General features: G+C 44.5%; 3 protein-coding genes across 3 annotated transcripts; all 3 read left to right on the top strand.

The window, feature by feature from the left end:
* Positions 1–1,024: 1,024 nt before the first annotated feature.
* Positions 1,025–2,566, top strand: PVX_114625 (microtubule-associated protein ytm1 homologue, putative; the record flags this gene model as incomplete). The annotated part of the gene is made up of 1 exon (XM_001616263.1): positions 1,025–2,566. One exon carries the CDS (start codon positions 1,025–1,027, stop codon positions 2,564–2,566), a length of 1,542 nt encoding a protein of 513 aa, XP_001616313.1.
* Positions 2,567–5,540: 2,974 nt separating this feature from the next.
* On the top strand, positions 5,541–8,681 carry PVX_114630 (hypothetical protein, conserved; the record flags this gene model as incomplete). The annotated part of the gene is made up of 2 exons (XM_001616264.1): positions 5,541–5,648; positions 5,988–8,681. The coding sequence occupies 2 exons, from the start codon at positions 5,541–5,543 to the stop codon at positions 8,679–8,681; spliced, it is 2,802 nt and encodes a 933-aa protein (XP_001616314.1).
* A 2,145-nt stretch (positions 8,682–10,826) lies between these two features.
* PVX_114635 (hypothetical protein, conserved) lies at positions 10,827–12,671 on the top strand (the record flags this gene model as incomplete). Its single annotated transcript, XM_001616265.1, has 1 exon — positions 10,827–12,671. One exon carries the CDS (start codon positions 10,827–10,829, stop codon positions 12,669–12,671), a length of 1,845 nt encoding a protein of 614 aa, XP_001616315.1.
* Between the last annotated feature and the right edge of the window lie 1,257 nt (positions 12,672–13,928).

The raw sequence follows: 13,928 nt of genomic DNA, 5'->3' as shown, positions 1-13,928 counted from the left end.
GTGCTTCCAAAGTTATGACTATGTGTATACACATGTTTATGCATACCTATGCGCAGCTCGTAATTGTAAGAACTCGAGCCGCCTTTTAACGTCCAGATTGCACACGCCCCCCTACAAAATGCAGCGGGGCATCCCTAAAACAACATTTCAATTATGCAACAATTTGCGAAAGGGACAAATAATGCATGAGACAGATCGTACAAATTGACCGCATCCTTCAATGAGCTAAGTTTTGTCTGTCAAAGATCGAAAAGGCATACAACGACTATACGGTTTTTTCTTCTCTAAGCGCGTGCCACAAGTTGTATGCTCATTTGTACAACACACCCTGTTAAACTCATTTTTGTGCAAAAAAACACCTGAACGGTTAGGGAAAAAAAAAAAAAAAAAAAAAATAGCTATTTATGCTCTTAAGATGGGAAATCAGTCCAAAATATAGCTATTTCAAAAGTATGAAAAAAAAATTTATTCCGTGTTCATACGAAAATGAGAAAAATTAGAAAAAAGAGAAAACTTTTTTTTTTTTTTTTCAATCTGCATTTCCCGGAATAGCCACTTTTTAAAAACAAAATGACGTTCTATCCCCGCCGCTTCCATTCCGGTGTTATTACCAAAGGGGGCAAAAATAAGAAGGGTGAGTTGGCACAGGAGATATGAAGCCAAGTCGTTCTTGCGGCCTTCATAAAAAATGAGAAGGTGAAAAAAATATGGGGAAAATGCAATTGCAATTTTTAACCCCCTTTTTTGCGCACAAAAGTAGCGAAAATAGGAAAATGTAATTGAAAGGTAAAAATTACTCTTCTAGAAAGAACGCCTTTATCGTGGGGGAAACTCGTTACATTCGTATTTTTCAAGAATGTACGGTGCTATTGTGGTGATTTAAAGAAGAAAGGCAATCCGCATTGTATACATCTATATATACTTATACAGAGAAGAAGAAACCTCATTTTCCTCATTCGTACAACAGTAGGAGAAAGGGGTATACAGTTCAAGCATAGGAAAGTTACAAAATAAAGTACTAAAAATGAAAAAAGGTGGAAGAAAAAAAAAGGGGGCGCGCAGCAACAAACTGGGCAAAGGAAAAAATGACGCTTCTGAAGATGAGGAAGTCGTAGAAAGCGACTCCGCCAGTGAAGAACCAGTGGATAGTGATGCCGACAGCGAAGAACCAGTCGATAGTGATGGCGACAGCGAAGAACCAGTCGATAGTGATGGCGACAGTAAAGAACCAGCCGATAGTGATGCCGACAGTGATGCCGACAGTTTGTCGGACAAGGAGCAGGCGAGCCGAGCGGAAAAGCAAATACAGATATATTTCACATCGAACGTGGCTAATGAAAAGTACCAAATGGAAGACACGATTTACACCATTCCAGCTAGCTTCAAAAGAATCGACTTATCAAGAATGGTCAAAAAATTGCTCGATATAAAGGAAAACGTTTCCTTCGAGTTTTTAATAAATAAACAAATTTTAAGATCATCCATAGAAGAATTCCTACAGCTTAATAATATCCTCTCGGAAAATGTGATACAGATAGAGTACATACTGTCGATGACGAAAAAGGAAAGTACCCAAATTGACAAAATCTCAGAATGGATTTCCAAATTAATCATAATTGAAGATAAGCTATACTGTAGCACCTTCGAAGGAAGTGTCCTCTGTTATGATTTGTCAAGTTTCGCCAAAATTGATGAGCGAAAGGTAGCTGACACGTCCATATTCGCATTTAATGTGTGTAAAAATGACAAATTAATTGATGGAGAAGTAAGGTACAGCGAATCGGCTGTAGGACTATCCAATGGGACTATAAGGGCATTTTTAAATGAAGAAACGGATCAGAAAGTAGTAACGAGGAGTGAACTGTATCTAGGCAACCACGACGATATGGTTAAATCCATCGCGTTCAATAGAAGCGGGTCCTTGCTTATCAGTGCAGGTGCAGATAACAAAATAAACCTCTATGATAATAGCGAAATTGTGCAGAAGTTAAAGGAAGGCAAGTCGGAAAATAACACGAGTAAGAGAAAATTAAAACATGTGTTAACTCCGAAGAAGTGTATACATAAGGACGTGGGAATTATAACTGCCCTAACCTTTTTTGATAGCAATAACCGCTTTTTATGTACAGGCCTGGAAAAAAGTATAAAAATTTATGATGCAGATACGGCGGACCTATTTGCCACTCTTCCATATGGAAAAGCAATCATGTGCAGTGACATTGTGAATGAGAATCTGTTCGTAACTGCAGATGAACAATCCGTCATCAAACTGTTCGATGTCAGATGCTTAGAGGAAAAAGCAGTCATATCGCTAAATGAGCATAAATATTTTTTCCATGATAAAGTGGTAACTTCCCTTGGGGGGAACAAAAATGGAGTCCATTTTTTATCCTCCTCACATGATGGGTTTACGAATATATACGACGTGAGGCTGAACAAGTTGCCAGTGTACACGATTCAAACTGAAGACAAATCGAAGGTCCTGGCCAGCACCTGGTTCTACAGGGAAAGCCACAATTCTGTCATAAATGCGGACGAGAACAATTTGACGGTACATAGTTTTTAATTTGGAAGGGTGAAGGTGAGGATCAGCTGGGGGATCCCTCTGCATGGCTTCCACGCGGGGGTATTCTTCGGTATGGGGGCATATAAACACGTGGAATGTTCAAATAGGGGTGGATACTGTATGGGCGTACGCTTCGGCGAATTTTTCTGCCAAGATGTGAAGCGGTTATCCGTTCGTGCTCGTTTAGCATTTGGTGTGAAGCACTGGGTTGTCACCCCACGAATTGAATGCGCGAGCCGATTGTGGTAGCGGTAGTGTAAAGAAAAAAGTGGGTGAAGAGGATATATATAAAGCTAACAATATATGTATGTGTCTATCTATCTGTATATGTACATATTTGTATGCACACCCTCAGTTACCCTTTGATCGGTACCGCTTCGTCCGTTTGTTCCACCCGTATCTGCGCGCTCTATATGCTATGTGCGGGTGCTGGCTAACTTTTTTTTTTTTTTTTTTAGCGTAAATAGGCTTACGCATTAAACGAACCACTTGCGCCAACTTTTTAGTCTTGTCAAATTTGCTCTGTCATCACGCCGAAAGGCGACCTTTTCGTAGAAGAGTACGCACCGTTTATTTGTGCCTCGGAATGGCCTTTAAAAATGCTGCCCTTTGCTTGGCTTCAAAATTTTAAGTTGAGGATTTCTAGCATGCTCCGATAAGATGTTCTAATTGGCGCGGCGTTTTCCTGCACATTGGGCCGAGCACCAATGGGGGGTTCCTTTTTTCCCATCTTGCCCTTTTTTTTGTTATTATTTTTCCCCTTAAATGAGGAATAGCACACACAGCGGCACATTTTTAGCGTAATGCAGTAAATCTTTGTGTGTGGTAGTATGCTTACGTTTTTATGCCTCCCCAGTAACAGAATACTACGACGTGTTAACCCCCTTTGGGTTGTTTTTTCCCTCCCTTTGGCCATTTTTCATAAAAATAAATTATGGGGAAGAGAGAGGCCTATTCCTTTGTGCGCGCAAGGCGCTATTTAGACTGTCACATCTGCGCGTTTGCAGAGTATATTCAATAGGCACACATTTCTGCCTTTAAATGGCTCCAAAGGAACTTACCTGTGTGCAACCGTGTTACTTATTATTCTGTTGAAAGATAGCAGGAGTTGTCATTTTATTTTTTTCCCCCCCCAATGAGGTGTTCCGCTTTGTTACACACAAACTGTTGATGGGTGAGAGCTTTCCATAGGGACGTTTTTCCCACTGCTCCAGAAAAGAAGCCCACTTTTTGGTGATTTTGCCTGTCGTGGGAGTATACTCATGTTGGTGCCCATGTGGAACGTGTGCGTTTTGTAGCCCCCTCAGAAATGGATGCAGTGTGCCGCCACTTCATATGCGACCAAATGTTGGCTTACCCAAAGGTGCCTACAGAAGATGTGCCATTCCCCCCGTTTTGTACCCCTCAATATATTCTCGCAAATAGGCACACACACATACTGTGTGTGAATGTGTACCTGTTATGACGAACAGAGACGTGTACATATTGGCCATATCTAAGTAGCTATAATATAAGCTCCCCCTCCCTTGGGTGACCGATCAGTCACTTTTGCAATCTTCTGTCTTTGCCTCCCCTCACCGTTGGGGAAACAGACGGAAAGGGGCGGAACTCCCCATGGGCATATAACCACTACATATGTACATAACACTTATATACCACCACGTTAGGGCACTTTTATTTTGCCAGCACGGTGACCTTTATGTTGGCCCCTTTGCAGTGACATCAAAGGGGGGGCAAAAAAAAAGAAGCGCTTATGGTACGAGTAGGGGGTATACATCCTTGTTACAATTTATGGGGCGGGGGAAACTTCGCTGGGTAGCATTTAACACCTCTTTGGCTGAAGCGTACCCGCAGGCATGTATGCACATATGCGCGTGCATGCGAATGGGCGTGCTAACGTACTTAAATTAATTTCACTTGTAGCTTTCACATGGGGAACAATATATTATGGTACTTTTTTTTCTTTCCCCTTGGCTTTTTCCATCAATCGTTCATTTTTTCTTTCGCCTTTTTTTTTTTCCTGCTCCTTTCTTTCCCTCTTTTTTTTTTTTTTTTTTTTACCCCTCTATATAATGTACGGCCCAAACGAAATAGTGCGTGTTTACGTAAAAACTTCATAAATGCATACCTTTACTGGCGGCGGATAAAAATACCCCCTGTGACGCACACACGTGTACATATTTGTATGTATGGTGAAAGCAAAAATGAGGAAATAAAAAAAAAAAAAAAAAATTGGAAGAACGTTTCCAAAGGTAATGCATGTCGATATGTTTTGTTATCACATTTTTGTTCTGCATTTATTTGTAAAAAGTGGAAACATACTCGGGAAAAAAGATTCAACAGGAATGGCTAAGGGGGCGAGCGGTTTAGCGGTTTAGCGGCTGAGCGGATGAGAGGCGAAGTGACGAAATGGTGAAGCAAGCATATCGTGACCGTAACGTCGTAACAAGGTAACCCAGTAACCGCATAACAGCGTAACCGCTTAACGCGAGCCACCCGCACAGCTGAACTGAGTGCCCCATATGTTTGCCTTAAGAGCGTAACCGTCCCTGCTGCATACCACAGCGTGCCATTTGCCTATCGTAGCTCGCCATAACGAGGCGACGAGGCAACGCGGCCCAAGCAACCGTCGCAGTTAGCGCGGAAACGCAGGAGTACAAAGTGGCACTGCAAACAATGCAACGCGCAAATTAAAGGGTGAAGCGCTGATAAGAAAAATGCTCATCCGGAGGAGTTGACCGACCGAACAGAACCGAAGCGAAGGAGTTCCGTGCCACAAACGGAATAGCCACTTTGGCCGCATAACAATTTGCAGCTTTTTGTGCACAGAGTTGTTCGCTTGTTCGTTCTTTCATCCGTTTGCCCATCCGTCCGTCCGTTCGCTCGTCGTTCGTCGTTCGTTCTTTCGCCCGTCCGTTCTTCCATTCGCTAGCTCGCTAGCTCCTTTGTTCGTTTTTTTCGAAGAGGATAAAAGATGAAAACAAATGAGGAACTTATGCGAAAAGAGGAAGAAGATATATCCAAAACGATAGCCTTGTCCCTGGAGGAGTACCACGCCGCGCAGGGGAAGAAGAGCGAGAAGGTGAGTCTGGGCGGGGTGGAAAAACAAACATATATATATGTAGAGAGAGAGAGAGAGCAACGTGGCGGCAGCAGGTAGCGGGGTGGAACTTTCTGACGCGTTGGAAAGTTGTCACCTTTTTAACCATTCGTAGCGCAGCGCAGTGCCGGGTGGGGCACATACTACCAACGCGGCTGCGGCTGCTGCAGGGGAGGCGCCCTTTTTGAGCGCTCTCCGTTGGTACATGCCACGTCATGCGTAGTAGTACAAAAAAAAGATAAAAAAAGTGCTTACGCACATGCACATGCACATGCCGCATGCCGAACGAGTGTCATAAGATATGCCCCCCTCCCTCCGCAGGATGACTACCTCCCGGAGGATGAAAACGACGAAATGCTACAGGAAGCCATTCGGCTGTCCATCATAGGATGCAAGAAGAGCGAGAAGCAAGACAGCGTAGACACGAACGACTCCTACCGAGATATTGTAAAAAAAAATTTCGACAAAATTACATACTACCTATGTAACAGCCATGAGTCAACCAAAAATCAAAATGATGTAATAGACAATAAGCTATTTTGGGAGGACATTTACAAAAATTATAAAAATATTTACATTATTATAAGGGACTATATGATCAGTCTAAATAGGAGGAATGAAAAAATGAATGAGGAATCTACAGATTCTACCTCCAGCAGGGAATACTACGACAGTGATGACTCTAGTGATTGCAGCAACAACTCTTCTTCCCTTTCTTGTTGCTCCCTGGAACAGATAAAGAGAAGCTATAAAAATATAAACTACACTACAAAGGATTATTGTAAGTGGTTGAGAAAAGGAAATAGAAGCAAATGTTTAAATGATCATGTGTATGTAAATTATTTGTTAAAAGAAATGAAGCTACTTGAAGACACCACGAGGATTCACAACTTAGTGTTCGGTGTTAATAATTATAAGTACTCCAATAAATTGGACATTAAAAAATGGTGTAATCATAGCATTTCATTTTATGATAGCAAACAAATAACCTTTGGGCTGAGGCAATTTTTAAGTGGCCCCTGTGGACTCATTTCCAGCGTCCAGGGGTACATCATCATTATTTTGCTTTTCAATTATAAGTACCATTTTTTGTGGGATAATAACTACTTTAACATTTTGAAGACCAATGAGGATTTTCTGAATTTCACCAGTGGTAGTAGTGCCCCTGGGGTCTGTGGGAATGCCTCCTCCCAGGGACAAGTCAGCAAGGCGAGAGGAGGGAGTGGTACCAGCACGGAGAGGGATAATTATGATAAGTCAAGGGAGAACCACTCCGGGGAGTGCAGCCAGGGCAGAGTTCCCCCCTGTGATGAACACACAGCCGGGGGAACCGAACCCGCAACGCCCAATGAGGAAGAACGAACGAACGGCGCTTCTCAACGGATTGATTACCAAACCAAGAGGGACAGCACCACCGTGGGGAGCGACAAAAACGGGGAGGGGCACCCGAAGGGGGGGAGCTGGGGCATGAGCAGCAGCGACGAACGGGGGGGCGGCAACGCGGACAGGGGTAGTGACATGGGCAGTGGAGACGGTCTAGGCGGTCTAGGCGGCCTAGGCGATCGAAACTCGTGGAAAACAGACACGCAGGAGAACGCACGAAAGGGAGAGACCAGCAAAGAACGGGCTCACACCAAAGGAGACGACGAGGAGGACGATTACGATCACGAGTTTGTGCAACTAGTTAGAGACAACATAAAGGATTTAAAATACTACTCATTAGTAGAATCCATGGCGTATATTCTATACCAGTGCACGGACAAGTCGTATTACATCATAGCGTTTCTTCTCCCCGAATGTTACGACTTTTCCTACTACATGAACAGGAGAAGCTCAGATGAAGACATGATAAGGGATTTAAAAAAGATAAACATTTACTACAAAGAGTTTAGCAGCATAAAGGACGTAATAAAGTTCTACTTGGAGCACTTCATAATTTTTTCGAGCTCAACTGGAGCTATCTCCTTCTTATACTCTGTAATTCTAACAAGGGGAATGAACAACATTATGAATGATATGGATGACGTGAACCACCCGTTGATTGGCATTTATGGCCACTGCTCGCAGGAGTTGGTTAATCTGCTTCTCACGGGGAGGGCCTGCTCCAATGTGTTTGATAATAATAGTATTATAAATACGTTCCCGCAGGTGGACGAGGATGTGAGCGGTGCTTTGCTGTTTGACGGGGGAGGCAGACGCGGTAGTAACAGTGGCAGCAGTTTGGGAGGCACCTTTGGGGGTATTTTCCCGGGAGGTACCACCATCCCCCCGTTTGCATCCCCCACCAGTGACGCAAGGCACAGCACGAAGAGCTGGAATGGTGGCGGTGGGATTGGCGGTAGTGGCGGGAGTGGCATCACCCCGCAGCTCTCCCCGGGGATGAACAAAAACAACATCATACTCAAGGGAATCAATAAGAGGCCGCTGATCGGCCTGCTGACCGATTTTGAAGCCTTCAAGTATTGCGAAGTGGGCAGTTTCTACAAGTACCCCATCTACCCCATATGGGTGATCAGCAGCTCCAACCACTACACCGTCTTGTTTTCCCTAAACATTAATAATTCAAAATGCACGAGCGAGGAATTATTTTTGACGAAACTAAACAAGGTGTGGAATAAATATGACAAGGAAAATAACAAATACATTTTGTCCCATTTCATTCCTCAGTTTATACAAGATTTAAATTTGAAGGAGGAATATAAAAATATGTTTGATGGCTTTGTGAGTGACTTGGACATTTTGCTATACTCCGAGTTTAAGGCCTTTTATTTACAGCTAAAACAGAATGATATTAACAAGCTTAAGAATTCGGACCCCCCAAAGGAGAAGTACTTCTACCTCTACGATGCTCAAGAAACGCCGGATAAATCCATCAACTATTTTTTGCTTAAAGAAGTGGACTATGATGTTACGCATGATAACCACTTGAAGTTTTTTAACACACGCTGGCCAAACAACACCGTCGAAATTTTGAACAATGTCAAGAGGCCCTCCAAGCATAAGTATGCCTGTTAGGGGGTTCACCACACGCCTGTTGTGAATCTTTCAGCATCATTCCTAGCAGAGAAGAATGTGGGTGTCCTTGCCCAGCTGAGTTTGCCTTCTCAGCGGGAGTGGCCATATACACCCCCTTAAATGCCTCCGCCCAGACGAACCCCATCATCGCGAAAAAAACGTTGCGTAAATGTATTTACCGTGCTTGCGAGCATTTTTGAACTCCGCCCCCTTAGTTGAGAGGCGGTCAGCAGCACCGTTCGAGGCGCATTTCGCAGCGCATTTTGCGGCACCGTTCGAAGCGCATTTCGCTGCACCTTTTGCATCATCTTTTGTAGCTCCCTCCTCTTCCACCACTTCGCCTTTTTTTTTTTCCGTGCCCCTCCCCGCACTTGCGCGTCGTGCGAGTGCCTCTTTTCCGCACGCGTAGCAAGGAAGAGGCAGTTATCGGGTTAGCGCCGGGTCGGATGAGTCGCCAGTCGGTGTTCCGCCAATTGAATGAGTCGCCAATCGGTGTGCCGCCAACCTGTGCTGCTAACCTGATAACCAGCTAACCTGCTAACCGGCGTACCCGTGGGGAGTCTTCAATTCGAGGAGAGCGCCGCTTCAAGGGGGCGCTCTCGGACGCGTGCGCAGACGCACTCCCACGTGCAAGCACACATTATGCATCATTACATAAATGTGCCACTTGTGCACGTGTACTCCCCCTCTACCCGTCTGTCCCTACCCCCAGGTAGGCACCTGTTTCCTGATTTATACTTATAAAAAAAAATTATTAATGGGACGCTTTGTAGGCGCTCCATTGGTAAAACAACTTTGTTTAACGTGAACTCGGATAAGGGAATTTCCTTTTTAAAGCAATCAATTTTTTTTTTTTTTTTTCCCACAAAAAGAAAGGGGTAAAAAGTGGGGGCATTTCTTGTGTGAAGTTATGCACATATATATACACACGTGCGTACACACATGGTGTGCTTCCTCAAATGTGGAGAAGCGGGTTGCCACTATGGAGCGACAAGGTGAGTAAACCATCCGAGTTCATATCAGTTCGAATGTTCCCCAAGTGGGATCACTCTATTGGGGAGGTCAGGCGGATACACGCGCCTTCATTTTTAACACACCCTATGTGAGCAAAATATGCTTTCACGACGTGCCAACATTTGCAAAACGGATGTCTCCTGCTGCTCATTTGTTCACTTTTCACGCAACGTAGTTCAACCGAGTGGGGGGCAAACTCGTGGCATAAAAAGGGTATACTTTTTTTTTTTTTTTTTCCTTTTTTGAGGCCAAAGCGTTTGTTTTTTCCCCAGTGACCCACATGTTGCTATACCCCGTAGATTTTTTCTTCTCCACCTATGCTAGTGTGTATGATGCGGGGGGTGGTGTAAATATTCACGTAGAATGTATGGGGATCTTCCATCCTACTTACCAAAATGCTAAGAAAGAGGGAGGGGTAGGGTGCGAACTTCGGCCGATAAAACCACCAAACGGAGTTACACCTGTAACGCCTCCCAACTGCAGAGTTGCGGTGGGGAAGGAGAGATAACAGACCAAAGGGACGAAGTGCAAAGCTTTGGCCGCAACTCGATGGGCTGACCTGTCAAAGTCACGCCCGTCGTGAGAATCAAGCACAGTTCCGTCGCTTCACCTGTTCGAAGTGGCCGATTGCAAGATGGCCCCAAATTTAAATGCCCCCTTTCCCCGCGAAATGGCGAAGCAGTCGCATTAGTTCGAGTACACCTCCGTCACAGCGCAAATATTTACGAATAACCAAATGGCTAAGAATGAATTGCGCAGGTGGGGTCAAATCCACTTATGCTTTCTCATCTGCGCGTCTCTACGTGTGGCCACCGGAAGATGCGTTGCCTATTGAAGGGGCATAAAAAAAAAAAAAAAGAAGCCTCATTTAGTTGTTCCCCACAAAGTGCAACATCGGGGAGAGGCGTTTAATGAGGCTTTTTTTTTTTTTTTTTTTTTTTCCCCCCAATTTGGTTAAATAAAATTGCCGTGCAAAGCGGTACATACATGTAGGGAAGCAAACCACTGGGAGGAATACTCATTGGGGCAAATGGCAGTCGACGTATCTGCATATAGTGAGCCTTTTCAATTTTTGCGCTTCCCCACTTGCGCGCTTCACACCCATTCCGCAGTCCCCCTCTCGACAGTACAATGAGTTGTACCACTCTGTACGGGTACGAGCTGGCTAGCCAAATTGACCAGTTGGTGATTCGAAAAATTGCAAGTGAGAAGACTCAAATTGGGGGAAATAAAAACTGGCCACAGGGAAAAACGCTATTTATCATTTACTCGAAGAACATAGCAACGTATTCATACCTGCACATTCTCCTAAAAAAGAGTTTGTTCCTAAGTGCAGATGTTACGTTTGTACTGGTCCGAGTCCACAACAGCTGCAGTGAAAAGAGGTTAATCAATTTAATAAAAAAAATAAATGCACGAGGAAAGAACACCTGGGTTATAATTCTCTCTCCGTTGTCTCGTCACATAAACAAGTGCTACATTTCTAGTTTCATTGACGAAGAGAAGGATGTGGATCGGTCTAACTGCTCGCCCATTTGGAAGTTACTCTCCCGTGGTAGTAGCGGTACTTGTGGGGGAGATGGCCATAATGACGGATGCATGACTGTGGTCCAGCCGACCCCCCTTGCAGATGCGTCTCCTTATTTGTTTACACAAAGTTGTGAAGCTTTTCTGCAGTTCATTTTTTGCATTTTACACCTTCGCATGGTAAAAAAAGGAGAGTATATCTGGAGGAACGCTATTGCGAATGCGCCCATGTGGAGGGGTAAGGCAGTGGAGGCAGACACGGGAAAATGCAGTGACGCTACGGAGGGGGATTACCCAAGCAGGGATAACACCCTACGTAGTAACCGTTGCAGAGACGTCAAACAGATTAGCAATGGAAGCACAGAAATTCACAACTACCTGAGGAGTAGCGCCAAATACAATCTCCCCTGTTGCGTCCATGCTGTCCTCCTCTTCTTGAAACATTACCACATTCAAGTGAAGGGGAAAAATGTGCTGATTCTTAGTAGCAACATAAGCATCTTCCTATCCCTGTTTGCCTCCTTTTTGCGAAGTGAAGTTTCGACGACGGTTTATAATCCCCTACAGGGGGAGGTTCTGTGTAGGTACGATGCCAAGGGCAAAAGGTGCTACCTACGCAGGGGTAACCTAGGAAAGCTGCACATCAGAAAGGAGGGCGATTTTGAAAGGAAATGCAGAATGTTCTCCCACTCCTATGTATCTACCAGTAAGGGGCACACAGAAATTACCCACCAAGATTTGTCTACACTAAGGAAGAATATGGGCAGGAGGATTGTCAAACAGGCCGATGTTATTATAATAGCAATTGGTTGTCCCCACCTTTTGAAAAAGAGAAATATTAAAGAAGGCGCGATTATCTTAGATTTGGGAATCAATTTGGTCCCCCCCCGAGGTAGGCACATGGAAAGAATGGGCGCACCGTTTTGCGGTTCCTCCATCGGGAATGAGAAAGTGGAAATGAAGAAGGGACCTCCAACAGTGGAGGAAGGGAATTCCCCCTGCAGGAGGGAACTCTTCCCCTGCCGGAAATTCCCAAACGGGGTAAACTCCCCAATGTTGCAAAATCGAAAAGGCTTAGTGAAACATATACGGTTAACTCCTCCCCGAATTGGCAAAACCGCCACTTGTGAGAATTTCTTTGGTGAGGAATCCACCGGAGTGATAAGAGAAGGTACTTCCCCATCTGAGTCTTCCAACGATTCTCCTATTTCTCCCCCCAGTGGAGGGATAAAGCGGGCCCGCAACAAATGCCATAAAATCATTCCTCTAAAAAGCCGCATGTCCAAAATTAAATTCGCCAATGGTTTAGCCAAGTGCTTGCGACATTACGAAATTGTTGGGGACGCCCATGCGAACTGCAAGCAGAAGTGCGCGCTCCTTTCGAGTGTGCCCGGGGGGCTGGGCCCCATCACCACATCCATGCTGTTTTATAATTTGTACTTCAGCTGAGGGGTAAGGCGGCGGAGTATCGGGGAGTATCGCGGTGGAGGGAAAGTCAGTCCGCCTAGCAGCCCATCAGCGCGTTAGCCCCCTCGTTACCCAGTCTGTCAAACTAACTGCTCCCTTTTTTGCAAACCCAGCAGGGAGCATCCCCCCAAAAGTATGTATATCTTTTTTTAATTTTTTATTTTTTTTGTGTCTCCCTTTTTGTTTACTTTCCCCAAACTTAAGAATTAAAAAGTGCATCCCCCTTGTTTCAGTAAAATTTTCCACGTGGATAATTCGAGTGGAGGTGGGAATTCCCTCACACTAGTAGATTCATCGCGGAGTGAACTGCACCACGCTGAAATGGTGGTCTTCTTCTTCCATGGGCACCTTACAGTTCTTGTAAAACGTTACTGCATGCGGCGCTACTTGAGGGGTTATTCCCATTTCGAAAAAAAGGCACTCAAAAATTAATGTGCGCGCAGAATGGTGGGACTTTTCCCCGCAGGCTGGCACACCTAATTTGGAGAGTTCCCCCCTTCTGATTATTTTAACCGCTGTAGGTATCTGAATATGCTCTTCTGTGAAAAAAGGAATAAAGGCGTTGTTGGCATTTCCTCGTGGGAAGACAACACACATTTTGCGAAAGGTAAATTTGGCCCCCCTAGAAAGAGGTAAGAAGGAACCCCTTTCGCCTTTTTAAAAATTTCCAAAGTTGCTACACTTGTATGGATAATTAAAGCAAAAAAAAATAGCACTTATTTGTGCAGTCGCTTTTCAGCATGGCGGAATGTTCATTTGGCAAGCCAATAACTGAACGAGTGCCTGCTGGGGAGGTCACTCGAATGGAAGGTCACTAAGACAGATAGGCGCCATATCTCTCATGTGAGTTGTGCGCGCAACTTAACAGCAATCGATTAAAATTGCGTTAAATTGGGAATCCTACCGTTACTCCATCACACGGATGATTATCCCACTGAGTGGAAGAAACCGAACGGTGCTACATTATTACACAAATTTGTTCGCCTTTTTTTTTCTTTTTTTCTCCCTCTATTTCGTTACCCCCCCTCGGCAGCATCCCCGTGGAGGATTCCAAAATTGGGAAGCAAAATAAACACGAAGACATGGCGTTCCCTGGAGAAAAAAAAAAAAAGAAGCATTAGGCCGTGCTTCCCCCTATTTAAGTACTCCATTCAGAACTATTTTTCCGTTTCGGAGGAGTTTCTTTCCGTCAACCTCGTTAGCATTATTGTTCGTATTTTTAATAGTATCTATTTTGCC

The sequence above is a fragment of the Plasmodium vivax genome, chromosome 11 (genome assembly GCF_000002415.2).
Source record: "Plasmodium vivax chromosome 11, whole genome shotgun sequence".
In the NCBI taxonomy this organism is placed as follows: Eukaryota; Apicomplexa; class Aconoidasida; order Haemosporida; family Plasmodiidae; genus Plasmodium; species Plasmodium vivax.
Note: the sequence above shows the minus strand (reverse complement) of the source record. Positions and strands in the feature narration are given on the sequence as shown.